The sequence below is a fragment of the Leopardus geoffroyi genome, chromosome E3 (genome assembly GCF_018350155.1).
Source record: "Leopardus geoffroyi isolate Oge1 chromosome E3, O.geoffroyi_Oge1_pat1.0, whole genome shotgun sequence".
In the NCBI taxonomy this organism is placed as follows: Eukaryota; Metazoa; Chordata; class Mammalia; order Carnivora; family Felidae; genus Leopardus; species Leopardus geoffroyi.
Window position 1 is genome coordinate 37,838,845 of NC_059340.1, and position 27,694 is coordinate 37,866,538.

Below are 27,694 nucleotides of genomic sequence, written 5' to 3' on the forward strand. Positions count from 1 at the left end.
ACTCATAAACATTCCTGAAACTGAGGCAAAAACTGACAGAACTAGAGGGAAAAGCAGACAATTTTACATTAAGAGTTGGAGACTTCAGTACCCCACTCACACTAATGGATAGAACAACTAGAAACAAGACAAATAAGACAACAGAAGACTTAACATATAAACCAGCTAGATCTAACAGACATACACAGAACACTCTACCCCACAACAGAATACATATTCTTCTCAAGTGTACACGACACACTTCCCAGGACAGAGGCCACAAATTAAGTCTAAAGACATTTAAAAAGATAGACATTATACAGAGTATCTTCTCTGACCACAAGAGGCTACAGCTACAAATCAACGACAGAAGGAAAACTGACAAATTCACAAAATTGTGGAAATGAGAAAACATACTTTTTAAACAGTCAATGGAGCAAAGAAAAAAATCACAAAGGAAATTAGAAAATACTTGAAAGACAGATGAAAAGGAAAATACAACATACCAAAACTTACAGACACACCCAAAAGGATGTTAAGAGGGTACTTACAGCTATAAACATTTAAAAACAAGAAAAATCCCAAATCAACAACCTAACTTTACAACTTAAGGTACTGGTAAAAGAACAAATTATACCTAAAGCCAACAGGAAGGAAGCAAACACTGGAGATCAGAGCATAAATAAATAAAACAGAGAATAAATAGAGAAAAATCAGATCAACACAACGGACAAATCTTTAGTTCGATGGGCTAAGAAACGAGAGGAGACTCAAATTACCAAAATCAGGAATGAAAGTGGGGACATTACTACTGATTCTACAAATAAAAAGGACTGTAAGAGAGGCTATGAATAACTGCACACCAACAAACTGGATTACCTACTTAAAATGGACAAATTCCTAGAAACCCAAAACCTACCAAGTAATTCCCAAAGAAATAAAAATTCTGACTAAATCTAAACTAGCAAGGGGACTGAGTCTGTGATCAAAAATCTCCCAACAAAAGAAAGGCCCAGACCTGATGGCTTCATGGGTGGATTCTACCAAGTATTTTAAGCACTACCAACCCTTCTCAAACTTTTCCAAAACTGAAGAAGAGGGAATACATACAAATTCATTCTATGAAGCCAGCGTTACCCTGATACCAAAGCCGGGCAAAGACACTGTAAGAAAACTACAGACAAATATCCCCTATTAATACCGATGCAAAACTCCCCAACAAAATACTAGTGAAGAGAATTCAGAAGCAGATTTAAGAAGATTATACATCATGACCAAGTGAGATTTGTACCTGGAATGCAAGGGTGGTTCCACATACGAAAACTGACCAGTGTGACACGCCCCATCAACAGAATGAAGGAATAAAGCCCCACGTGAACATCTCAATTCATGGAGAAAAGACGCAGGACAAAATTCAACACCTTTTCATGACAAAAACACTCAACTAGGAATAGAAGAAAACTACCTCCACATAATAAAAGCCATGTATGAAATCCCACCCAACCCCGCTGCCACCCCCAGTGAACATAACAGTCAATGGTGAAAGGCTAAAAGCGTTTCCTCTGAGATCACGAACAAGGTAAGAATGCCTGCTTTCACCACTCCTATTCAACATAGTACTAGGAGTTCTAGCCAGAGCAGTTAGGCAAGAAAGAGAAACAAAAGGCATCCAAATTGGAAAGGAAGAAGTAAGCTTATCTCTGCAGATGATATGATCTTTTCTGTAGAGAACTCTAAAGATTCCAAAAAATTTTCAGAATAAATTTTGCAAAGTAGTAGGATATAAAATCAACATACACAAAAATCAGCTCCATTTCTGTACACAAAAAATGAACAATCTAAAAAAGAAATTACAAAAATAATTCCATTCACAACAGCATCCGAAAATAAAACAAAAACCAAGAATTAACCTCACTAGGCATGTAAGAGACTTGCACAATGAAAATGACAAAATATTGCTAAAGAAATTAAAGACAGAAATAAATGGAAACACATCCCACCATGGATTGGACTTAATATTACTAAAATATCAATACTACCCAAAGCAATCTACAGATTCAATGCAATCCCTAGCAAAATCCCAATGACTGTTTTTTGCAGAAGTAGAAAAACCCATCCTAAAATTTATAGGGAATTTCAAAGGACCCTGCACAGTCAAAATAATCTTGAAAAAGAATAAAGCTGGAGAATCACATTTCTTGATTTCAAAACTTACTACAAAGCTACAGTAATCCAAACAGTGTGCAACTGGCATAAAAGCAGACACATGAACCAATGGAAGAGAACAGAGAGCCCAGAAATAAGCCCTCACATATACGGTCAAATGATTTTTCAACAAAGGTGCAAAGACCGATGAGGGAAGCACAACCTTTTCAACAGATGGTGCTGAAAAAGCTGGACATCCACATGCAAAAAAAAAAAATGAAGTTGGACCCTTAACACCATATACATAAATTAACTCAGCTTCATGACCCTGGATCTGACAATGGTATCTTACATATGATATCAAAGACACAAGCAACAAAAAGTAGACAAATTGGACTTCATTAAATTTAAAAAATTTGCATACTGAGGAGCATCTGGGTGGCTCAGTCGGTTGAGCATCTGACTCTTGACTTCCACTCAGGTCATGATATCACGGTTCTGAGACCGAGCCCCACATTGGGCTCCACAATGAGTGTGACTCCTGCTTGGGATTCATTTTCTCTCTCTCTCTCTCTCTCGCGCTCTCTCTCTCTCTCTCACCCCCCCCCTTCTGCTCCTCTCCCCCACTCACACTCTCTCAAAATAAGCAAATAAACATTAAAAAATTTTTTTGTGTGCATCAAAAGATACTATCCACAGAGTAAAACGGCAACTCACAAAATAAGAGAAAATATTTGGAAATCACATCTGTTAAGGGATTAATATTCAGAATACAAAAAGAACTCCTAAAACAATAAAAGAACCTGATTAAAAAATGGGCGAAAGACTTAAACATTTCTCTTAAAAAAAGATATATAAATGGCCCAATATTATATATTAAATGATGCTCAACATCACCAATCACCAGGAAAACTCAAATCAAATATATAGGGAGATACCACATCACATCCATTACAATGGCTACTATCAAAAACCCAGAAAACGTCAAGTATTGGGAAGGATGTAGACAAATTGGAACATCTATGAACTAATGGTGGAAATACAAAATGATAAAACCACTATAGAAAACATTGATGGTTCCTCAAAAATTAAACATACAAGGGCACCTGGGCGGCTCAGTTGGTTAAGAGTCCAACTCTTGGGGCGCCTGGGTGGCGCAGTCGGTTAAGCGTCCGACTTCAGCCAGGTCACGATCTCGCGGTCCGTGAGTTGGAGCCCCGCGTCAGGCTCTGGGCTGATGGCTCAGAGCCTGGAGCCTGTTTCCGATTCTGTGTCTCCCTCTCTCTCTGCCCCTCCCCCGTTCATGCTCTGTCTCTCTCTGTCCCAAAAATAAATAAACGTTGGAAAAAAAAAAAAAAAGAGTCCAACTCTTGATTTCAGCTCAGGTCATGATCTCGCGGTTAGTTGGTTCGAGCCCCATGTCGGGTTCTCCACCAGCAGCACAGAGCATGCTTGAGACTTTCTCTCTCTTCCTCTCTCTCTCTGCCCCTTCCCTACTCACACTCTCTCAAATAAATTAACATTAATGACAAAATTAAACACACAATTACCATGTGATCCAGCAACTCCACTTCTTGGCGTATACACAGAAGAACTGAGAGCAGGGTGTCGAAGAGATATTTGTACACTCTAGTTCATAATAGCATAGCTCACAATAGCTAAAACATGGAAGCAACCTAAGTATCAGCTTAGGATGAATGGATAAGTAAAATGTGATCTATACATACAATGGAATTTTATTCTGCCTTAAAAAGGAAAGAAATTCTGTAATGTGTAATACAAACAAATTCGTGGAAATACTATACTAAGTGAAATAAGCCAGTTACAGAAAGACAAATTTTGTATGACTGCACTTATAGGACGTACTCGTAGTAGTCAAAATCATAGACAGAAAGTTGGGGCACCTGGGTGGCTCAGCCATTTAAGCATCCAACTTCAGCTCAGGTCATGATCTCACAGTCCGTGAGTCTGTGCTGACCGCTCAGAGCCTGGAGCCTGCTTCAGATTCTGTGTCTCCCTCTCTCTCTGCCCCTCCCCTGCTCATGCACTGTCTCTGTCTCAAAAATAAATAAAAACATTAAAAAAAATTGTTTTTTAAATCATAGAGAGTAGAATGATGGTCACAGAATCTGGGCGGGGGGGGGGCGCGAAATGCAGAGTTATTGTTCAATGGGTACAGAGTTTTCAGTTTTATAAGATGAAAAGAGTTATGGAGATGGATAGTGATGGCTGCAAAAACAATGTGAACGTATTTAAAACCACCGCACTGTGCACCTAAAAATGGTTAAGATGGTGAATTTTATGTAAAGTGTATTTTCTCCCATTAAAAAAAAAAGAACAGAGCACTAGCTCCAGCTAACTTTCCTGTCCAAGTATTGCTGAGTCCATTTTCATGGGAAGCTATAGAACACAGAAGTTCAGCACTTAACTCCAATAATCAGCCAGCCCTGTTCCTTGCAAATGAGACTTCTGTTCAGAACGGGAACATGTCTCCAAGATGAATCTACTTCTCTACTTCTACCAAGAGCCAATATCTCAAAACAGGTAAGAGCACAGTGACGTGGGAAGAACATGCAGCCAACTCCAAACTGAAATGTGACAAAGAATAACAAAGCCAAAACCCCACAGGTAACTTTGCTCTCCAAGGGAAGAGTAAGAGCCATTCACAGCAACCAGTATGGTCCCCAACTCCTCTAGTGGGAACAGAGCTGAGTCAGCTAGACAGGGACTCCCTGAGGGAAGGGACCGTGTTGGCCTGGCACAACAGAAGCACTCATATATGTCTTTAAGGCAAAAACACTCCACCTCATCACCACACTGACCATACTGGCTGCTCATGGCCCTCACCTGGCCTGCATCCAGCCTTTGGGCCAGAGAGGTTTGACCTCAGCATCCAGAAAGGCCTTCACATAGTCCTCCCAAGACTGAGTCTTATTGTTCCTCTCCAGATCGTAGGTCTCCAGTTTTATCTTCACCACGTGGCAGAGCAGCTCCCTGAGGAGTAAGCAGAAGTCAGAAACTTCAAACTACCCCAAATCCTTCTTTCAAGGTTTCAATTATGTGCTTTCAGCAGCCCTGATTAAAGTAAATGATTCTAACCTTCATTAGAAACACGGGAACATGCTCAGACACTGGCCCCACAAACCCTCCAATGAGGCAAGGTCCCAGTTTGGGCACACCTGATTTCATCATTCCATTGGAATTTCTTCCGGGGTCCCATTATCCTCCTGCCCCCCTTTTCTTCATCTTCTTCCTCATCAGAGCAAATCCGCTCCCTCTGCTCCTTGTCCTTCTCCTCTTCCAGCATCCTATAGCATGGAAAGAAATCAGTGGGACCCTAAGGGTCACGGCCACAAAAGAACTACTTTCTCCCACCCACCACCTCCCTCCCCGACTTGCCCATCCCGACCCCGGGCTTCTAAGAAAAGGTGCAAATGCTGCAGAAGAGCCAAGAGTCTCATTCACAAATGTAATAATGAAAACACACACACACACACACACACACACACACACACACACACACAAGAAAGAGAAAAGTCAAGAGGATGATGTCCCGTGAGAGCGATGGAACACACTTACTTGGCGACCTTGGCTTGTGTGTGTGCCTGGCACTCATCCTGGTACTTGGCCATCTGCTCTGGCATTGCCCTTCCAATGGCCTCCTTAAGCTTCTGGAGAGGCTCCTTTAGACGCCCCCCCTGCAGAAAACAGAACGTAGTGTAAGACTGGTTTTTGTATCACTTCTTATACTGAGGACACACTATTGCACAAGGGCACTACAACAGCAGAGGTGGCATCTGTGAAGACTCAGTTACCCTCTCTGCTGGGCCCTAAAGCCAAGGGGCTCCACTCCAAAGTCACCCACCTGTTCATAGAGGTGAAGTTTCCGAGCACGTTTAACCAGGGTGTCCTTGCTGCAGGGCAGGAATGAAGCAAGATAGGCATATACCCCAGAACGGATTTGGCTACTCAGCTCCCGAGTTTGCACCTCTATGCTGAAGAACAGAACAGAGTCATCAAGGGTCCACAGCTCACTGGAGCTTGTCTCATCATTAGGTCACCCTACCACAGAGAGGAAAACTAAGAGCCAAGAACAGGTCAAACCTTATGTCATCAGTCACACAATGTAACTAAGTGACCAGTGCAACAGATCTCCAGTAGTCACCAAATCAGAACTTCCACACCTGATGAACTCGGTTAGGTAAAGAGGGACAAAACCCTGAGGTCAAAGACAAGACCAAGTCAAAGGTAGTCAGGAAAACAGAACCCGAGAGAACAAGCTCGGAAGTACTAAATATCACAAACAACAAGAACTTAAGAGCTTTCAAAATGGAAAGTGATTGAGTTACTTGGTGTGGCCAGGAAATACTTTCCAACAGCATTTCCTTTTTTCCCAGTTCTATCCCTGATTAGGAAGTCAGGGAAGTCCTCACCCCTCCCACTGTCCCCATCTAGATCAGCAGAAAAAATATTTGTCTTCAATCCCTCAAGCTCTCTTTACGTGGCATGCTCCAGCAGGCTACCGTTCACACAAATTTCTCATGTATGCTGACCCTCAGGTGCTCTCTACAGCCCAGGCTTTCTGACCCAAGAGGCCAATCCCAATCCTGCTCATTTGCTAGAATATTCCCAAGTCTTGACAACTGTTCTTGCATGTGTAAAATCCTCAGTTGTTAAGCAACAAGCTTCCTCTCCTACATAATGCAACAGAGAGAGAAGCTGGCAAGGCTGGAGGACCTGATACCAAGAACCTGGCTTGGACTTATATGTGTGGTTTTTCTGCTTTTTTAATCCAATTCATACAGTGCAATATTTCAGAGGATCAGGCATGCGGGAGAAGTGTCATGGGATGATATGTACATACCCTGGCCTTGGGAGAGGAGATTGACCCCAGGAGAGCAGGCTCCTGAGACTATACCAAATTACCTCTTACTTTTCTGCACAAGCAAGCAACACTTTCTCTCTCATCTTATACTTGCCAAGAAATCCTATTCCAACTGCCCATGATCATTATATACAGTGTTCTATTAATACCTGCTGCTTAAGGTTAGTAAGACCTACCATTTCCTGGGAACAGATATTGGTGTAAACAACCCCCTTTAAAAAAAAAAAAAAAGAATACGGGCGCCTGGATAGCTCAGCCGGGTGAGCGTCTGACTCTCGATTTCGGCTCAGGTCATAACCTCACAGCTCGTGGGTTCAAGCCCCACATCGGGCTCTGCGCCGACAATGCGGAGTCTGCTTGGGATTCTCTCCCTCTCTGCCCCTTCCTGGCTTGTGCTCTCCCTCTCTCTCTCAAAATACATATAAGTAAACTTAAAAATAAATAAATAAACTAAAGGAAAATAATCACTGTTTTTTTCTCTCAGAAGCAGTCATCTTTAGGCAGTTCCATTCACACCCATTTCCCTGGCCTGCACAACCCAGGCATGGTAGCAGCAGACACATGGAAACAAAAGATACTCACTCTAGGAGGGTGCCATTAACATCCTGGGTGAAGAACTTCTGTCTGCTCTCTCCTTCAGCAGCTCTGGCAGCCTGGTTCACAGCAGACAGTAACATCTGTTAGTGCACTTTCCTCAAACAACCACACACTCACCCACAGGCACAAGGCCAGTCCTTCCCTACAGAACACCTGCCGATTCGATAAAATCCTCACTCAGCCCTAATCCCAGATTAAGTTCACCTACGATCACCCTATGCTCCCAAATTGGTATATCCAGCTTTTTTCAAATGCTGCTGAAGCATCTATGGACTGTCCATTCTTCCAGAACTCGAAACAGCAGTCACAGCAAAGCCAATCATACAGAGTCAAAGCAATCATCACGCATTTGATTCAACCAGCTGGTTACCTCCTGTGACCAGCACCCTATCACCTCAACTGTGAGATGGAATTTCCATACTTCCACAGTACAAAAACAATCATAACTGCAACAAACCTGCAAGGTTAGGAAACCTTTATTCCCCTCACCCCTGAATAATAACAATGTGCTACTTTAGCATTTAAGGACACTGCAATTCTTGGGAAACTCACAATCCACTTAACAGTTTATCACAAACTCTATTACCAGACCATCTTAACCACTAACACACCTTCCTACCTGTTGACACAAGACATAGCAGGCTCCTATACAGTCTTTTGCTTCCCACGAGAACACAGTACGCACCCTGCGTGTGAGCCACGACAGGCCGCCAGGGCACTAAGTGCACAAGTCAGGAAAGCAATCACAGCAAAAGTCTGAACCATAGATTCTCACATCTGGCTGCATATTGGAATTACCTGGCAGTTTTCCCCACCCTAGACCTTTGGTCCAGATCGCATCACAATCTCTGGGGATGAGGCCCAGGAATGCGCACTCTTTGAAAGTAACCCTGGTAACTCTAATGTGCAGAGGGGATTGAAAACCACTGACCTAAACCCAAGAGTTGCTGGTCCAAAGGCTTTAGGTAAAATAAAATATCTAAAATCAGGCTTGATCTAGAATAATGATGGCAAACAAAGGCAGTGAGATTCTCGTCTTACAGCAAACGATCAACCCTGATCAACACCTCTGAGACTACAGGCACTGAGAACTACCCTCCACCTTCCTGTCCCCTCACGTGCCTTCCCCTCATTGTATCCTCTGCAACCCATTCCTACCTCTGGCTGCTCCCTCTCTGTCATTAGCTCTCCTTAATAATAGATGGAGTCCAAGATTCTATCTAAAACTACCTTCTCCCAATACCTTCTACACCTTCATAGCTTCAAAATAACACATAACCCATGTAGATCTCTCAAATCTAACACTCTAGCTCTAAACCCTTTTTTCTAAGCTCTGGATTAGAATTTCCAATTACTTCTGTCAACGGATGATCTGCTGGTATGGACACACAACTTACCCAAAACCAAACTCACCAGTTTCTGCTCCTCCTCCTGTGTTCCCCACTTCTAATAACTACACTCCATCCTCCTGAAATCCTTCCACTCCTTTCTTTAAACCCTTAGGTAGTTCTCTCCAAGCCCAGAATCAAACCCAAACTCCTTTATGTGGCATTTATGGTCCCCATTCTCCACTACATTCCAGGGGGTCCCCACCATCCAACAATTCAACAACCCCTTGTTCCACCTCAGCCCTATGCCTGGGCTTCCTGTAAGGCCATCTCTCCACTGCGCCAGGCCAAACCTATGGTTTCCAGTCTGATTCCTATATACCCAAGGAGCTTGTTTCTTACCTCAAGTCTGGCTGTCCACCTGACCATCTGCTTGGCCACACAAATATCACAGAGCTTACCTCATTCTGCTCTGTCCTACAGCCACCTGTTTACATGTCTACTGGTCCACTTACAGAGAACAAGCTTATGGAGAACAAGAACTGAATCTTATTTGTCAATATATTTCCCACAGCTGCCTATTACGTAAAGAGCTTAGTAAATGTCGCCTAAGTGCATAGATGAAGGAACAAACAGGTATTACTCAAAGAATGCAACCAGAGGAAAAAAGTTTGGTACCAACAAACAGAACCTGCAGAGAATACACAAAACTCAAGCCTCTGCAAACCCCTGGAGGGAGGGAAATGCAAAGGCCCAGGATGAAAGGGGGTGAAATGGATGGATGGAAATCAAAGAAAGAAAGGCTGCAACTTTTAATCCATTCACCTGACGATTTCTTACATTTTCATAAGTATTCAGAAGTCTTGGCACTTCTAATATACTGAGAGTATGATGTTAGTTTGAGAGAAAGTAAACAGGAGTCATTCTTTTGTTTAAGCTTACAAACTGCTACTTCTAAGATCCAGAAGCACTTTCGTATTCATTCAATCTAATCAATGTAACATGTATTTCAAATGCCCCACCATTTGGCAGACCTATCAACTGCTTCAGTTTACATTCAAATTTTACTTGTAGATTATCAGCCAGTTCTTCAGTATGTTGGAGGTTTTCTGGCTATATAATTTTTAAGATATTGTTCCAATGCCTTTTCAATTGTGTAGATAATATCTCTGAGGGTCTGGTTTTATACTGAAGGTAATTAGTCAAGGGCTGTATTTTTAAATAAATCCAACTACAAGAACAACTGGATTTATATCTGATACTCTTCCAGAAATAAGTGAGGTTCCTCAACCCTAAGAAGAGATACCCTTGCTTAAGGAGTTGTTTCAATCCATCAATCCTAGATTAACTAAGAAATGAAATTAAATGGAAACAGTCCAGTCATGCTATTTTACAATAGTTCCAAAAGCCTTTTAATGAGCTGTTTTAATTATAAGAAAAGTCACTTACAGCCTCTCAGCACCTAGGTCAGAGCCTTATATACTGTACCTGTTTTTGCTGGCATGATTTTCTTTTTAAAAAAGACAAAACAGGTTAGGTTTTTTCCTACCCTTTTCTCCTTGGATCCAGGTCTGCCTTGATTTGTGAGGCAGGGGTTCTAAGTCTATAACAGAGTAAGCTGTGAGCAGGTAGAGTAGAAGGGTGACGGACATGAGGTCTCTGTTTTCCTTTTCTCAGTATTGTTCCCAGTTTATGCTTTAGTCAATAGAGCTGCTCATCTGTCTGGACCAGGCTGAGTAGCTGCCAGACTACATCAAGACAGTAACCTGAGGGGGCAACACACGTGAACTTTCCAACAACCAAGACAAAAGGCACAATCAAGGCCTATTCAGTGAAGACAAGGTAAAGCCATCAGATCAAATCACTGGATTCTTTGGGGCCATAAGAGCGTATAGTACAAAGAAACAGGAAATGAAAAACAGGCTAAATAGTGAACACAGTGAACATTGCTTGGGCATCCACCAGGGCGGCCTTCTTGGGGTACCTCTTTAATATAGTTAAGTTTTCAAATATATTTTTTCAAAGTTTCGAGCATCACATCTAGTTAGAAAGTAAATCTACCCTCTCTCAAAAATAAATAAACTTTAAAAAAGGGGGGCGGGGAGCATGGGTGGTTCAGTCAATTAAGCATCCGACACTTGATTTCAGCTCAGGTCGTGATCTCACAGTTAGTGAGTCTGAGGCCCCACAGCGCGGAGCCCACTAGGGATTCTGTCTCTCTCCACCCTCCTCCACACAGGTGTGCACTGCGCACATGCGTGCTCTCTCTCAAAAATAAACTTAAAAGTCTAATTTTTCCTTCTCAGGGTAAAGATTATTCCCTAAGGGATGGATACATACCAGATTAGGATCTGCTTATAGGACCGTGGTAGGTGACAAACAGGATCCCACACCACTTCTCTCCCAGGATATGCATTCTGCCACAAGGAGATGGCCTCTAACTTCCCAACCCTCCAACCTAGTTTGTTGACTTGCGTAACCATTAGACGGGAGAAGTGATGTGAACACAGAATTTCTATGGCTAGATCTCACGGGCCTTGCAGCTTCCAATTTCATTCTCTTGAAATGTCACCCTGAAACTGCCATGCTCTGAAGAAACCCAGGATGAAAGACTATAAGGAGGGACAGGCCGGATGTCCTGGCCACCTCGGCCACCCCAGCCGTCCCAGCACCCGGCCAACTTGTCAGCTGAATGGAGCCACAAGAGTGAGCCAGGTAGGACCAGAAGAGGAACCACCCAGGCACCCAGAGTCAGGAGAAATGAAATGCTCTTTGAAGCCCTAAATTTTGGGGCAGTATTTTTTAGGTTAACAGTAGAAAGTGATACATGTTTCATCTAAGGCCAAAAATTTAAAACTAAATAATCTTATAAAAATAAAGATGAGGAAAGAAGATAACAAGGGGAGTGAAAAATAAAGCGAGAACACGTAACACTACTAATGTTACAGTTATGTATATCAAGTTCAATGTAAATTTAAAAACGCAATGTCCAGTTCAAGATTGAGGACAGGGCTCCTTATTAAGGATCCAAATATCCATGGATGGCTTTTGAAATTATATGCAATTTTTGTGTACATAGGCATTTTCTCCCTGGGAGGAATAGCTTTCCCAGCAGAGTCTCAGTGAGGTCTGGGTTTAGAGCACTCAGCACACATGTAGGAGGCTTCAAGTGCCCGAGTACAGGACCCTGGTGAGAATGGACCATCTGGGGGTCCTCTGGAATGGCACTAAGTAACTTTCTAAAAATAAGCCTTCTTTTTCATGCAACCATCAAAAGTAATGAGGGCTTTATAATAATATTTATTAAGTGAAGAAAGCAGGAAACAATTATTCACAACTATAATTACAACTGCATAAAAACATATACACAGAGGCTAGAAAGGAATATGCAAATTGAGAATAATTTTCAGATTGGCAGAATGATGGGTAATCCCCATTTTCTATCCCATTTCCCAAAGGTTCTTAACGCTCTTATAGTAGAAGAGCTAGGTGATGACTTAAGTATCAATCCCACATATGAATGCTCATTTTCAGTATGTCAATTTGTCCTGGTCACCACCTCCCCACCAAAACCCAACCAAGCCTACCGTATCTATAGGGTCCAGAACCCTGTCTCCACTGTCCCAAGAGAGAACTTGGCAGTCACTGAGGAAGGACAGCTTGCTCAGGGTCCATCCAATGGACTCCAGAAAGTGAGGCTTTCTTGAATCACAACCCAATGGTGCTTCATATTAAGCCATTTTGTTTCCATGGAGTTTGTCCATCTTTTTCCAAGAAAGCAATATAATCAGTCTAAGTTATCAGACTAGAACACTACCTATGGTGGGTGGAGGGGCACATCCAAGAATGTTTTTGACTTTTCTCTAAAAACACGACTGGCTACTGCCGCTTATACCTCACTCAACTTACTTAACAAGACTTTCAGAAGCTACAAAAGAATTAGATTACAAACCGGAGGACTGAGAATGACCAAGAGTAATTTTTTTAAACATAAATTCTGAGAGCAAACACAGAACAGTATGCTCAAACATGCCAAGTTCAGATTCGACTACTTCCACCTACACGTCCTATATTCAGATATTCTCTGAAACACTGACATGACACAATTCATTTAAATCATCACATTCAGAGAGAACACTGCACACAGGTGAATGAGGAAGAACTAGGGATCTGAGTAAGACATTTGATTTACTTCATCTGTTGTGCTAAAAAACTTTTTCAAAACAAGAAATCATTGTACCAGTGGTTAACATTTTACCCTGCCATAAAACACAAGGGATATTACACAGAAGAGTAATACTGAAATGCTATGAGAACCACTAGTTTAATACTTAAGCTAGAGTCTGATACCACCAGTTGCATTATAAGTCAGGATGCCCAAAGTAAAATGTTCCTTAACTACGAGTCATCATAACTAATGATCTATGTTTGGTTCATAGTCAGTAATACACAACTGAACTGACAATTCTTAACACTCTAGAAATCAATTCCCAATTGCCAAGGGCTGCTATAGCCCAAAGACCGTTGTTGTTCTTAACGGTTCATAGACAGTATGAAGGTTCAGCTCCTTCTCGTTCATTAGGTAGCCCTGTGATCGCTACCTAACAATAATGATGGGCAAGTCCAGGGAGCAACCGAAACCCAGTGGCAATTAAGCACATACCCTAGGTTTAACATACACTTGCAAACTTTTGTGACTTTTCAAAACCTAATTACTAAAATGACAGATCTGTGCCTCAGCTGCCTGCTGCCAACATTAGTGTCTACTGCACCAAAGGAAAGACATTTGTGAGGAAGGAACGGACAGGCAGGAAATGGAAAGAAATTCCCCTAGGAGAAAGATTTTTTTTTTCGTGAGTGAAAGAACCATGAAAGCCCTAAAAATGATGCCTGATGGTCAGAGCTTACACAGTTTCCTCACTCGGGAGAAGAGAGCTTGGAAAAGCTTACACCGAAACTGCCAACTCACTAAGGGTTGCTCTGGGCAGTGAGCTTCATGTGGTGCAGAACCAGTGTCAATCTGCCCAAACTGCTTCCAGGAAAGCCCGGCCATTCTGTGTCACCATACCTGAGCCAGCTCCTTAACGCGCTTCTCCAGGGGCGCGGGCAGGCCTTCGGGGAGGGAAGAGGGCTGCCTGAATTCCTGGTCCAGTCCCACCCCAAGGGAATCGCTCTCATCATCCATATCACGGAAAGGGCTTCCTTCTGGAGACTCACTGAGCAGCTGCTCCAAGTCCAAATCAGTCAGCGAGTCCATGGCAGTGGCCGCCTGGAGCAAGTCGTTGTCAGAAGTGGAGCCGAAGAGCGAGAGCAAGGGGTCAGAGGTGCCCTCCAATTCCCGCAGGCCCTGAGCTTCCGCCGACGAGACTGCTACGGGCTTATGGTCTTCATCCCTCTTTCTCTGAGCTTCTTTCTCCTTCTGAAATTTCTTTAACATCTCTTTAACGCTCAAAGCCCCAGAATATTTCTTTTTCTTCTTCTCCTTACTGGCATTGAGGGCTGTGAAGCTGCAAGCAAGGAAGAAGTTGGTTACGAAAGCTGCAGCACACCTCAACAGGGAAATTCACGAGAGACTGCCCCTGCTCCCAGCGCAACTGTCTCCAGGAACCTCAGTCACAGGGCCACCCTGTTAGTCCTCCTCCCTCCTCTTGGCATATGGAGCTCCTTCTTGCTGGGACCAAAGCTTGAGATTTAATACAGGTTAGCAGAACAATGTCACAGAATGCTAAATATCCGATGTGTTTTTAAAAACCACTGCCAGGCTGAAATAAAAGGTTGCAAAAAAGTGGTGGGGGGCAAGAAAAATATTTAAAGGGAAAAAGCAGGAGCAGCGGAGAACAGCAGCAACTTGAAGGGCAGCTGGGGTGAGACCGAGTGAGGTGAAGAAAGCAGGACCAAAGAAGACAAGGGAAGTGGCAGAGACAGAAGGAGAACTGGGGCAGAGGAGGGGTGCCCAAGAGAACAAGAAACATCAGCAGTCACACAGTGACAGAAATAGCTGCCAACACCGACAAAGGGACAGAGCGAACTCCGATGTCTGACACACAGAGATGTGAGAGCACTGACTGCCCACGGTGGCACTGTGGGAGGCATGACGGGGAACGGAAGGCCAAGCCCTGCTGCCTCTTCTGAAGCTGTGAGGAGGAGGGCACGTCAGCTCCCAGGTGTCCTGCCCTAACAGTTCAGATTTCGTCCTAGCAAAGAAGCTGCTGCCTCTCACCCGGCTTTGGAAAACTTGGACTTTTTCGATTTCTTCTCCTTGTCATAAGTGTCATCTTTTTTCTTCTTCTTTATCTTCTCACCACCTTCCTTCAACTTCCGCTTCTGAGAATTAAAGACAAGGCACAGTTACACGGCTCCCTAACTCAGGGAGCAAGTGCACTACACAGCACTGGCCTTGCTCCGCCCGGGGTTCATCCTGAGAGCTGCCTCACCTCCTTCAAGAGCAACAGCTTTCAGACCAGTCCCTGGACCACAGACCTGCAGCAGGTCAACACAGCATTCCCACTGACAGTGTCTCCTGGAAGCACCCAGGGCTGAGGCAAGAGGCCATTCTGTAGCCTGAAACTTTTCTACTTCAAGTAAGGTGTATGCAGGCCCTACATCTTGTTGTAAACACACAAGCAGTGGTAGGTAGATTTCAAAATAAACTTATCTTAAGGCTCACTTGTTTTGTCGGGGTGACAGCCCTGGGAACTGAAGTCCTCTACATGTCCACAGAAGAGACACAGCAAGGCTGGTACAAATTCCCCTCACTCCACACTCTTCACTGCCCTAGTCCCTGTCCTAAAACCACCTTGAGAAATGAATCGCTGCTGAGCCCGCTGGGACACAGGCACAGACAGCTCCAGGTTCACAGCACCTTGCCCAACTACAGGTATGAGAAGTGACCTGTCGGCCTTGGCACGGCTCAAGCCTTTCCACCAATCTCCTGAGCCAACCTAAACCAGCACATGTTCTGGTAAGTCACCTACTGATCTTATAAAGTCATGTAGAAAAAAGCAATTCCAAAATCCAAAATCATGTATTGTTCTAACCTTTGGAGATTTTTTCTTCTTTTCTTTAATGAAGTCGTCTTCAGATTCTGATGCCTGTCTAAATTGCAGGGTTCCCGAGTTAATGTAAAATCCTCCATACTTTGTAGTCAAAGAAGCAGGAACAAGCTCATCATACTGAAGGGGGAGAAAACAAATGGTCAGCTACACGTTCTGGTACTCAAGTCCAAAGGTGCAGAGTGGGTCTTGACAGAGCAGGTACGACTGTGGTGTTCTGTCACGTTTCAGACAGTATGCTAAGACCTGCTTCTGGTCAACCACAAATGTCCAAGCTAAAGGGTATTTGGATCGATCTGGCCATTTTCAGTGAGGGAATCAAGGCCAGATCGAAGATGTCACTTTCCCTCTCTCACCAGGCCAGCTCTTTCTTCTTCACACTGAAGGCATGCCCACACTGACCCCATTCCCACCTCCACGCGGTCTTCAGTAGGAGCCAAGGTGGTTCCAATGACATGTTCAGTAAGGACTTACCGCCTCAGAATTATCGATGAAGGAGTCCGATTCATCATAACCGTACCCCATGTCAATCAGGTCCTGTATCCGATCTTTTCTACGTTTCTTTCCACCCTAAAATTTAAAATAGGTCATGTGCTTTTTCCATGTGTAACTGTGGTAAGAACATATAACGTGAGGCCTACCCTCTTAATGTTTAATTCTAAGGTCACATGCTTTTTTTGATACATAGAATTAATTGCTGCCTTGAACTCCATCAACTAGTGACTCAAGGTTGTAAAGCGTGGAACAGTGACACACACACCTACACCCACCCCACACCCCGTTCCCTGAAGACCTTTTAAAATAGATTTCTATCTGCACAAAATGGCCTAAGACAGAAGAAGGAACTAAGTGGCTTTGTATGCTTTGTATCATAATATTTATTCTAAGCATAAATTCTAGGAGTAAAAGGCCCTTCTTGCTCATTCATCCATTTAGCTTCATACACTAGCGCCTGCCACATGCATTTTCTGTACCTTAATGCATTTATCTAATAATCGCATTTTGTTCTCTCCAACCTCTGCACTTGTTTAGGTGATAATCCACTAAAGGAACATAAAAATGTCTGGAAACCTCTCCCACTCAGTGAGGTTGTTTTGTTGCCCAAGAGAGAAATCTTACATATTTTTCTTCAAATTTCCGGGCAAGGGCCTCCACTTTATGCCTTTCCTTTTCTTCATCATTGAAAGGATCTGAGAGATCTTTCTTCTGTAAAGAGATCATTTCACAAAAATAAGAGTCACAAAAAAATTCCCACAACCCTATCTGTAATACCTGACTGTAGTACTGACTACTCAATACCTATAAACTGAATAAAAACAACTATTTTTCAGAAAAGGGAAAAACATGCTACTGTCCCATCACTGTTTAATTAGTTGTTAAAGTCAAGTTTCCATTCATGTGATTCAATGAAACTTAACTGAATGACTACAATGGCCCACCATAGCACTAGGTCCCAGAGGGCTCCAAAAATGGCAAAGGGCCTATATTCAGGGATATTCAACCTACACAGAACTGTGTTTCAATATAGCTAGTTTCCTCGGTACTCCTAAAAATTATTTTATGCATTTAAAAACATTATTCTAAGAAGGTCCATAGGCTTCATTGGACTTCCAAAGCAATTAGTGGCTCAAAAAGGTTAAGAACCCACTGAAAATAGTGCAAGCTCTTGAGAGCTATTCTGCCTTACTGGTTGGAAGAGTGGTATGAACTTGCACTTCCTTCAGTGGTACCAGAAGTCAAACCCAGGTTCATAGCATTCCCGTTCCTTAGAAGCTTATCTTGATGGATCAGTCATCTCATCTTTCCTCCCAATATCAATATACATTCCAAATATTTTCACAGGAATTTCCAAAGTTTAATTCTACTCTGTAAACTGTTGCATTTTTCTCATTAAGTACGTTTTCCAGAGTTGGGACCTTAGGTTTCTTTGGCAAGGAACCTTCATTTTAATAAAAGTCTCTCGTATCAAATACATTTAAGCCTTCAGAGTAGACCAAAATCACTAAAGATTGGATGCCTGTCTGAAGACAAAACTCAATTGCCTCAGTCTCCCATTTCTGCCTCCTGAAATCCAACCCACCCATAAAAGATCAGTTAAATGACAGAGGGTATATGTGCATAATGAGATAACAGGGAACATACACATGATGCAGGCATCACAAATGAGTGGTCTTTAAAACATGCACTCATTTGTATCTTCTGAATTTTCTATAATGATCACATATAACTTAAGTGGTTAAAATAATCTTAAGAAATTCTACCAATATAGAGCAGTCCTGGATTCAATGTGTACTCTTTCATGTCTTGCAAACAGTAGTTGTCCAAAAGCACTACTTCCCGAACATATGAAAGTCCAGCTCTGTCCAAACACATCATCTGGGATGTAAGCTCTCCTCTGTCCAAGCCTTCCAGTGCTTTATTTGTACCAGACTTAAACAATTACCACATTGTAACACCTGTTACCTGTGTTGGCATAATTCTAAAATACCTACGAGACTGAAAGTTCCCTTGAGGCTGGGATAGTGGCTTCTCCACCTTTATATACTCCTCAGTATCTAACACAATAGTTTTACATTACAAGAAACATATGCTAAATGAATTAATACATGAATCTGTCAGGTTACGTAATATTTTGAACACCACAGAGTAGACACAATGATTCAGGAGTTCTGTATCTGAAGGCCAGGAGAGTGAATCCCCTGAAAATGAATCCAAAGTTCTCTGTGTATGCTCCATAAATTTTTCTTTAATAGAGAAGGGCACTTGGGCCCCCAAGAAAGATGAAATCACAGTACTGGTATTCTAATTTCAGTTGACCTACTAATTTGGTTTGAGCCCATAAATAAAGATTTTAATCAATCTCTGCTACTGTCTCTTCCTCTCAAGGAAGATCATCCAATTCCTACTTTGGAAAAGGAAGCTTGCGTAGATTTGAAATTATTTTTCCTCATCTTGCCCACTAGCCCAAATATGAAAGGTTGACCTTTGGCACAAACTTACTGGCTTCATTCAGCTAATGGAAGCTGATCTTAATCAAGGAAACACATTTTTATCTGAGCAAAGAAAGTAGACAATGCTCCTAACCAAAGGCATCCAACCCAAACAACGCAACAGTGAATCAGACTGAAGGAGCACTGGCCACTAAGTTCTGCTGCTAGAAATTTTGCCTACATGATCTCATTCTAACCTCAAACACCCTGTGAGCCAGGTACTAGGCTAATCCTTATTTTACTAAGAGCCACTCTAGAGATCAAAATACTCCAAGTGCGGGACCCCACTAACCCTTGCCTCAGAGCCTAGCACAGTGCACCAGGGTAGGTGCTTGTGATCTTCACCTACTTCCTACTCACACTGTAGGATTCCATCTACATAAAATACAAAACGTGCACACCCAGGGGCACCTGCACGGCTGAGTCAGTTAAGCAAGTGACTCTTGGTTTCAGCTGTCATGATCTCACAGTTTGTGAGTGTGAGCCCTGCATCAGGCTCTGTGCTGACAGTACGGAGCCTCTTGGGATTCTGTCTCCCCCCTCTCTGCCTCTTCCCTGCTCACACTCCCTCTCCCTCAAAAATAAACAAACTTGGGGTGCCTGGATGGCTCAGTCGGTTGGGCGTCTGACTTCAGCTCAGGTCATGGTCTCACCATTTCCGCGTTCGATCCCCGCATCAAACTCCAAGCCTGGAGCCTATTTCGGATTCTCTCTCTCTCTCTCTCTCTCCCCCTCTCTCTCTCTCTCCCCCTCCCCCACTCACATTCTTTCTCTCAAAAATAAACATTAAAATAAGTTAAAGTTAATTTTTTTTTTAAATGCAAAACTGATCTAAGCTGTCAGAAATCATGGCAGTGGGCCATGTATTTTAGCTAGGATTTTGGAAGGGCAGGAGGATGGTTTCTGGTATCCTGGAAAATGGTACATTTTATAATCCAGGTACTGGTTACTTAGGTGTGTTGAGTTTGTGAAAATGCACCAAGCTGTGAATTTATCATATATGCATTTTTCTTATATACATAATTTAGTAAAACCTTTTTAAAAAATTTTACAATGTTAATGAATTATCAAAACTTTATTAATAGCTAAAGCTGGTGATGAGTACATGGGCCTTATTACATTATTATCCTATTCTGTATTTATTTGAGAAGTTTCATACTAAAAAGTAAAACAAATCTGCCAGGAAAATAAACAGGTCTTTTAAAAAACATTTAAGGGGGGCACTTGGGTGGCTCAGTCGGTTAAGTTTCCAACGCTTTTATTTCGGCTCAGGTCATGATCTCACGGTTTGCAAGTTCGAGCCTCACATTAGGTTTTGTGGTGAGTGTGGAGCCTGCCTGGGATCCTCTGTCTCCCTCTTTCTCTGTACCTCTACTTCTCACTCTCTAGCTCTCTCAAAATAAATAAACAAACATTTATGAATAAATATCAATAAAAATAAATAAATAAATAACATTTAAGAAACCGCACTGATTCTCACAAGACCTGAAGGCTACAACCCAATTCTGGCAAATAAAACAAAACGACAATAAAAAAAAACTCCCACAAAAATAGGTTTCCATTCATCCAGGTAAATAAACTATCTAGAATATCACTGTTCAGAAGAGATGAGCTATCAGTGTCTTTTCTTGTCTGTCCTTATGCTAACTAGGCAGAGTGAGATTTCATTGAAAAGAAAAATGTCCAGCACAAAATTCCAGTCAGTGAACAGTCGGTGAATGAACAGTCATGGTTCTACAAAGAATTCTATCCTTTCTTACCCAGAGGCAAAACGAGCACACCTGTGACTGCTTGGGGCTGAATGCCGTCATCTAGGGGCAGCAAAAGCCTTTCAAGTCTTGTTTCCACCCTCCAGAAGACCCATTTGCACAGGATGTCCCATGCATTCTATCTGCAGATCGAGTCTGAGGCTGCTGGGGTGTACCTTGTCTGTGGGTTGAAGGCCTTTCACCTTCCCTCGTATGTTCTTCACCAGCTCTGGGTAGAAGAACTCTGGGCAGCGCTTGTGATCTGGCTCAAAGAGGGTGAGTGTAATCCGAACAGCTGCTGCAGCCGGCTCAGAGTCCTGATGCTGTTCTGTTCCCCCAACCTCCTCTTTCCGGGATTTCTTCAAAAATGCAGGATTCAGAGAACCTGGGAGAGAGGTGAACTGGACCCTGTGGGGCTCCGACATGGCTACCAACAAGTCTTAGCGGGTGTCACTGCATGGCTTCTGTTAACATTAAAAGAAGGGCCAGGTCAAACCAAGATGATAAAAATGATTTTTCCTGTTCAACTATACAGATTTAAGCTTAAAAGAATTTCATTGTCAAGAAGAATCCATTGTTAAATTGACCTTAATTACCACTTAGTGCTTTTTTCTGCTTCAATTACTATTCGTCTTAAATTTAACATTTTTATATGTATATGTAAATCACCCCAAATCCTATCATTCAGAGATAATCAGTGTTCAGCATACTTCCTCACTCTTTTTTTCTGTACCTAGTCAAAGGATCCTTGCTGTTGGAGAATCCATGCTGACAGAGCCTTAAAGAATCCTTAAAACTGCAAAGACCACCAAAGAATATTTTTCATTTAATTTATCCAATACTTATTTTTTTTTTCTGGCTGAGAATAATCTCTTTCTTAAGATCTCTATATTTTCGGGGCGCCTGGGTGGCGCAGTCGGTTAAGCGTCCGACTTCAGCCAGGTCACGATCTCGCCGTCCGTGAGTTCGAGCCCCGCGTCGGGCTCTGGGCTGATGGCTCAGAGCCTGGAGCCTGTTTCCGATTCTGTGTCTCCCTCTCTCTCTGCCCCTCCCCCGTTCATGCTCTGTCTCTCTCTGTCCCAAAAATAAATAAACGTTGAAAAAAAAAAAGATCTCTATATTTTCATCACCAGCAGTATACTTTCATTAAAAGCCAATCTTCACAATGACAAAGTTTTCAACAGCTCACAGAAGGTACTGCCTCCTCTGGGATAAGCAAAAAACAAGTGTCTCAGGAGAAATCTGGCTCAGCTCATTTCCTAATACACCAGCCTCTTCCACCCAAAACTGGGCCTTGGCAAAGTGAAAAATTATCACATGCCAAAGACTTTCAAAGCTGCTTGGGAATGGTCAAAACAGATTGTAAAGCCCAGAATCGTAAGGGTTTACAGAATATAATCATATACTATATAAATATATATAAGTATACATATGTGCATGTATGTACATAAACACATGTATATGTAGAGATTTCTGTGTGTGCTTTGTTGTATAACCTTATGTCTTCCTTTTTCACACTCATACGTTAGTATGAACTTTTTTTTTCTGTGAACTTTCTACCATGATAATAAGTAAGGATATTCATTGCAGACTAGGAAAAATGATAGAAACCACCTCAATATCCAGCATTAAGGGAATGGCTGTCAAAACTGTGATTTTTAAAAACTGATTTGTAAGCGTTTCGGTATCTCATAGATATATAATGCCTGTCATACTTTTTCCTGATGTTATTTACTGTTTTTTATTTGAGTGAGGTATGATAAAAAAAAAAACTTATTTTACATGTTGAATTCTAACTTGGCTTCTTCCCAGCATCTATCACTAACCTTTCTTTCCAATGCTGATTTGGCATGTAGTGTGTAGAAATGTATTTGACATCCTAAGATCTATTACTGAAATCCAACCTGTTAGATTAGTACAGTAAAACCGGACATTGTTTAACCAGTACTACACTGTTGTGAAAAATTTTATGGTGTATTTTAATATCTTCAATCCAAAGTTCATCTTTATTATTATTCTTTTAAAAGTAATACTTAGACAGATACCATATGTTTTCACTCTTATGTGGATCCTGAGAAACTTAACAAAAGACCATGGGGGAGGGGAAGAAAAAAAAAAAAAAGAGGTTAGAGAGGAAGGAAGCCAAAACATAAGAGACTCTCAGAAACTGAGACCAAACTGAGGGTTGATGGGGGGTGGGAGGGAGAGGAGTGTGGGTGATGGGTATTGAGGAGGGCACCTGTTGGGATGAGCACTGGGTGTTGTATGGAAACCAATTTGACAATAATTTCATATTAAAAAAAAAATAATACTTAGCTATTCCAGCCTGTTTATTATTTCAGATCAATTTTAGAATCATTTTGACAAGTTCCCAAGAAAAGCTCACTATATTTTGACAGTAACGAGTAAGTAGTGACTAATTCAGGAAGATTTACACATATCATACACATCCACACATAGGAATGTATACTAGTCCATAGGCAGCATTTGTTCTTTCTACTATGACCAAAAATTGTGATCTCTAAAACCAGGGAGTAAAATATCCAAAAATGAAGAGTTAAGGGGCACCTGGGTAGCTCAGCTGGTTAAGTGTCCAACTGGATCTCGGCTCAGATTATCATCTCACAGTTCATGAGTTCCAGCTCTACATCAGGTTCTGTGCTGATGGTGCAGAGTCTGCTTGCGACTATGTCTCTCCCTCTTTCTGCCCCTCCCCCACTTGTGCTCATGTTTTCTCTCTCAACATAAATAAACTTAAAAAAAAAAAAGTTAAAATAATTCTAAGTAGACAGCCAAGTGATTAGCAGCAAAACAGGTTTGCAGTGCAAAAAACCATTGTGCACTAAAATACTGAAAAGAAATTCCCCTAAAAGAAACTTTCAAGGCTCCCAGGACATTCATCATGGACTGGGTTGTAAAAATAAATCACAGCTGAAAGCTGAGGCTTAAAGATCCCCCACTGACACAAGCAGACAAGAGTCTCACTATAGGGAGGCAATCTGTCAAGTAGCACACGGGATATAGGAAGTTAACTCTGGAAAGGGCAACCAGGTCCCTGTCCAGGCAATAATTTAGAAAAAATTTTTTAATGTTAGAGAGAGAGGGAAAGAGAGGGAAAGAGAGAGACAGACACACCATGAGTGGGATAAGGGCAGAGAGAGAGGGAGACACAGAATCCAAAGCAGGCTCGATGCTGTCAGCACAGAGCCCGATGTGGGGCTCGAACTTATGCACAGTGAGATCATGACCTGAGCTGAAGTCTGACACATAACCGACTGAGCCACCCAGGTGCCCCCAGGCAGTAATTTTTAAATGTAACTTTATCATGATCCACATTTTACATACTGTAACTTCATTCACTTAGATGGTAAAACTGCTTCGCTCACTTGTGTGAATTTGCAGGCCTAAGAAGTTACAGAAATAAGACTAAAGTAAATCAAACCTATAGCATATTAACACTTTGAAGTTAGAGTTTGGATTATATCTTATAATCATGACAACTGCTTGCTAGTTGTTACTAAATTATGTGAAATATTTAAGAGAATCAGACATAATAAGGACTGAAATGTTAGACTTACAATTTTAATTTGAAATGCTTAAACAAAAGTTTAAAAGTGTTCATTTAAAACTGATTTATACAGCTATCAGACACACAAGAGTTGGGTCTTTGGGAAGATTTTACTATTAAGTTTATAAGTTCACCATTTTAGAAGTTTGAAGTACTTGAGAGAACATATGGACTTTAAGTGTAGTTTAAAACACTGTAAAAAGTTCACTGTTTAGGGGAATATAATCTGTTAAACTGGTACCTTAACTGAAACTCTGTCAAGGATCAAATACTCTTTACATCTCTATTCTTAAATTTGTAAATGGAATAATTTAGGGGAGCAAAACTTAAAAGGCTTAAGAAAAACTAAGCATTTAAATAGTCAACTTTAACAAGTTGAACATCAATCTAAATAAAAGCACAATATTGTACACACACAAACATCCTTCTTAAAAAACTCCAACTGGCAATTATCCAAGAAATGCTAACTGTTGCATCTCGGTTCTCAGAAAATATATATTTTTTAATATGCATCCTTATAACCATTGTACTTTCAAACTGATTATCAGTGAAGGAAAACTTAATTTTTTTTGCTAGTTTTTTAGTCTCTTTACTAAACTCATTTACTTTAATGGCTTTCCCTAACTTTTTTTTTTTTTTTTTTTTTTTCCACAAAAGGCTGTCCTATCATCCCCAGAAATAAGAATTTTGTCTAGGGGCGCCTGGGTGGCGCAGTCGGTTAAGCATCCGACTTCAGCCAAGTCACGATCTCGCGGTCCGTGAGTTCGAGCCCCGCATCAGGCTCTGGGCTGATGGCTCAGAGCCTGGAGCTTGTTTCCGATTCTGTGTCTCCCTCTCTCTCTGCCCCTCCCCCGTTCATGCTCTGTCTCTCTCTGTCCCAAAAATAAATAAACGTTGAAAAAAAAGAATTTTGTCTACTTTCTGAAGTGTTTACTTTTGTTTCATGTCTTATTGCATTGGCTAAAACTTCCAGAATAATATTAAACATATATTCTTCACCATGTTCTGACTCTCATGGGAATACTTCTAGGTCCAATGTGATGTTGGATATTTTATCCAACATCGGATATTTTATCAAATCATTAAGATCTCCTTCAATTCCTCAAAATTAAAAGAGTTTTTAAATTAAGAACATATGTTGAATTTTATGAAATCATTTCCTGGAATCTTAAATGTGCTTCCAATTATCGGTTTGTCCTTAGGACAAAACAGTAAATGACAGCTCCTGAAACTAATTGTCGGCACTTTAGGGAAACCGAAGTCTAAAAAAATACCAGGTTGTGGACAAGCCAACTCAATAAAAAACAAAAAAACAAAACACTCTTGAAACCAAAGTCTGTAGGACAAAAACGCCTACAGGAGGTGCGTGTGGATCCGCCACCTTTTCAAGCAGAGGGCGACTCAAGAAAAACTCTTAGACACTTAAGACTTACTCGGAGTCTGCAACTGCGATTGGGACCTTTCCAAACATTTTTATTTTTTCCCCGGGATGTGTGTGTGGGCCCTGTGCTGAACTGATGTGAACAAGTTCCCCATTCAATGACTTGGTTTTCACATACTGAAACTACGCGAGCATTTGCCTTCCTGTTGTCACAACAGCCACTCCCAACTTCTCTAAAAGTGTCAAACTACAACACGGCTTACGTGAGAGCCCGGTCCCGACAAAGACACGCACCTTTGTCCCCGGCGCGACGCAGGCTACGGCCCCACGGGCCGCACTCGTCCCCCCGCGGCCGTCCTCATGCCGGCCCGGGCGCCCGGGCTGCGGCGCTGCTAGCGGCCGGCCCCCGAGCCATGCCTCCCGGCGGGCGGCCGGCCCGCTCCGCGGCCCATGGTTGGGTCCTCGCGCGCCCGGGGGAGCCTCGCCGGCCGTGCCGCCGCGCCGGCCCCGGAGGAAGCGGAGAGACGCCGGCTCCACGTCGGTCGGGCAACTCGGGACCTCGGCGGGCTGCTCGGGCGCCCCGGGAGAACTTGAGAGGCGGACGCGGGCTCCGGTCCGCTCCTCCGACGCCGGCCGTTAGAAAGCGCGCACGGAAGGACCCGTCCGCCCTCCCGGGCGAGGCCACGCAGAGCCCGCCGGGTGCGGGCCCCGGGCTCGGGCGGAGGCTGGCTTCCAGGCCGCGCCGAGGTCCGTCAGGGCAGCTCCCGGAGTGGAGACACGGCCGGCCCCCGCGCCGGACTAACGGCCGTAACGGAAGCGCGGACAGGAGGGGGCTGGAGGCCGGAGCCCAGGGGCAGGGCGGGCCGCAGGGCCGGCTCCCTCGCGCACTCGGCCGGCAGCACCTTCACCGCCGCCTCCGCCGCTTCAGACCGCGGGCGCTTCGTTGTCACGAGCCGGAGGGAGGGGGAAGGAGCCGGGAGTCTCCGGGCTCCGGCGCGCCGAGACCGCGGCGCCCGGGTCACGTGCCGTTCGGCCGGCCAATGAACCCCTACGGGCGCGGTGACGTCAGAGCAGCGGCGTGGCCGGTGACAGCCGGTCCCCGTCACGTGGCCGGGCGCACTCCAATGGGCGGCGCCGGGGCGACCTGATGTTCCCGGCGGCCCGTGCGTCGGCGGTGGTTGGGTGGTAAGATGGCGGCTGTGAGTCTGCGGCTCGGCGATTTGGTGTGGTGAGTCCGGGCGGCCAGGGTAAAGCGAGGTGCGCCGGGGAGCTCCCTCACTGGGCGCGGGGTTCGCGGCCAGCCCCGGAGCTGCCTTTCTATGCACTCCAGGCTGCGGAGAGAGGGCGAGACGAGGTGCCGGCGCTGGGAGCGACGCCGGGCGGAAGGGGCAGCCCGGCCCCGGGGGACTGAGGCCGAGAGTGGCCACGGCGGGCCGGGCTCTGAGCTCCAAGGCCGCCCGGGGGAGGGCTTCGCTCCGCACCTGCACGCCGGCGGACACCGTGAAGGGAGTCTCCGGCGCCGCACAGCTCCCGCGGACACCGGGTTCTTGGGGTCTTGCGGAGGCTTCCCGGAAAGCGGGAGAACCGGGGAGCCACCGGGGCCATCTCGCCTGGGCAAGCCCGTCAAAACTCCCGTTGCGATGGAATCGACCTGTGCGGGCGGCTTGGCCACGGGTGTCGAAACCGGACTGCTGGCGCTGCCCCGTGAAGAAATGAAGGGAGACTTCTCCTTTACGACCGAAGGCTTGGCAGTGACCAGTGCCTTCTTGGGTGCCTCTCGTGGTGTGCTTCTGTGTCTCAGACTACCGCTCGAACCAAGACTGATCGTCGCCGCTTCCCTCGAGCGACGTAGCTCTCTTCTCGACCCAGAGGAAGGTTTCCATTAGCAGTTGTCAAAGTCGGGCTGGTCTCGCGGTGAATTAAACCAGACTTTGTAAGGGGAAGTCTGTGTTTACAGAGCAAACTGCCCCCCAACCCCCGTCATGGGGAGGCTCTTAGACAAGTGACTCTTGATTGGTTTT

General features: G+C 43.7%; 2 protein-coding genes across 9 annotated transcripts in view; one reads left to right on the forward strand and one right to left on the reverse strand.

Moving 5' to 3' along the window:
• Window positions 1-26,692, reverse strand: part of UBN1 (ubinuclein 1) — a 39,495-nt gene extending 12,803 nt beyond the window's left edge. For all 3 annotated transcript variants that reach the window (XM_045460837.1, XM_045460836.1, XM_045460838.1), the window contains exons 1-12: window positions 25,968-26,692; window positions 20,901-21,188; window positions 17,106-17,192; window positions 16,461-16,556; window positions 15,972-16,106; window positions 15,155-15,258; window positions 14,003-14,441; window positions 7,592-7,662; window positions 5,990-6,119; window positions 5,704-5,822; window positions 5,304-5,432; window positions 4,972-5,118 (exon numbers count right to left, since the gene is read on the reverse strand). In XM_045460837.1, coding sequence (XP_045316793.1) covers window positions 4,972-5,118; window positions 5,304-5,432; window positions 5,704-5,822; window positions 5,990-6,119; window positions 7,592-7,662; window positions 14,003-14,441; window positions 15,155-15,258; window positions 15,972-16,106; window positions 16,461-16,556; window positions 17,106-17,192; window positions 20,901-21,149 — 1,706 coding nt within the window. In that variant the 5' untranslated portion in view covers window positions 21,150-21,188; window positions 25,968-26,692. The remainder of the gene's footprint in view (window positions 1-4,971; window positions 5,119-5,303; window positions 5,433-5,703; window positions 5,823-5,989; window positions 6,120-7,591; window positions 7,663-14,002; window positions 14,442-15,154; window positions 15,259-15,971; window positions 16,107-16,460; window positions 16,557-17,105; window positions 17,193-20,900; window positions 21,189-25,967) is intronic.
• Window positions 26,693-26,794: 102 nt separating this feature from the next.
• Window positions 26,795-27,694, forward strand: part of GLYR1 (glyoxylate reductase 1 homolog) — a 34,175-nt gene continuing 33,275 nt past the window's right edge. For 4 of the 6 annotated variants that reach the window (XM_045460840.1, XM_045460842.1, XM_045460843.1 and 1 more), the window contains exon 1: window positions 26,804-26,901. In XM_045460840.1, coding sequence (XP_045316796.1) covers window positions 26,864-26,901 — 38 coding nt within the window. In that variant the 5' untranslated portion in view covers window positions 26,804-26,863. Of the gene's footprint in view, window positions 26,902-27,694 lie in introns of all 6 variants that reach the window. The other 2 variants (XM_045460839.1, XM_045460841.1) reach the window with 2 other exon arrangements.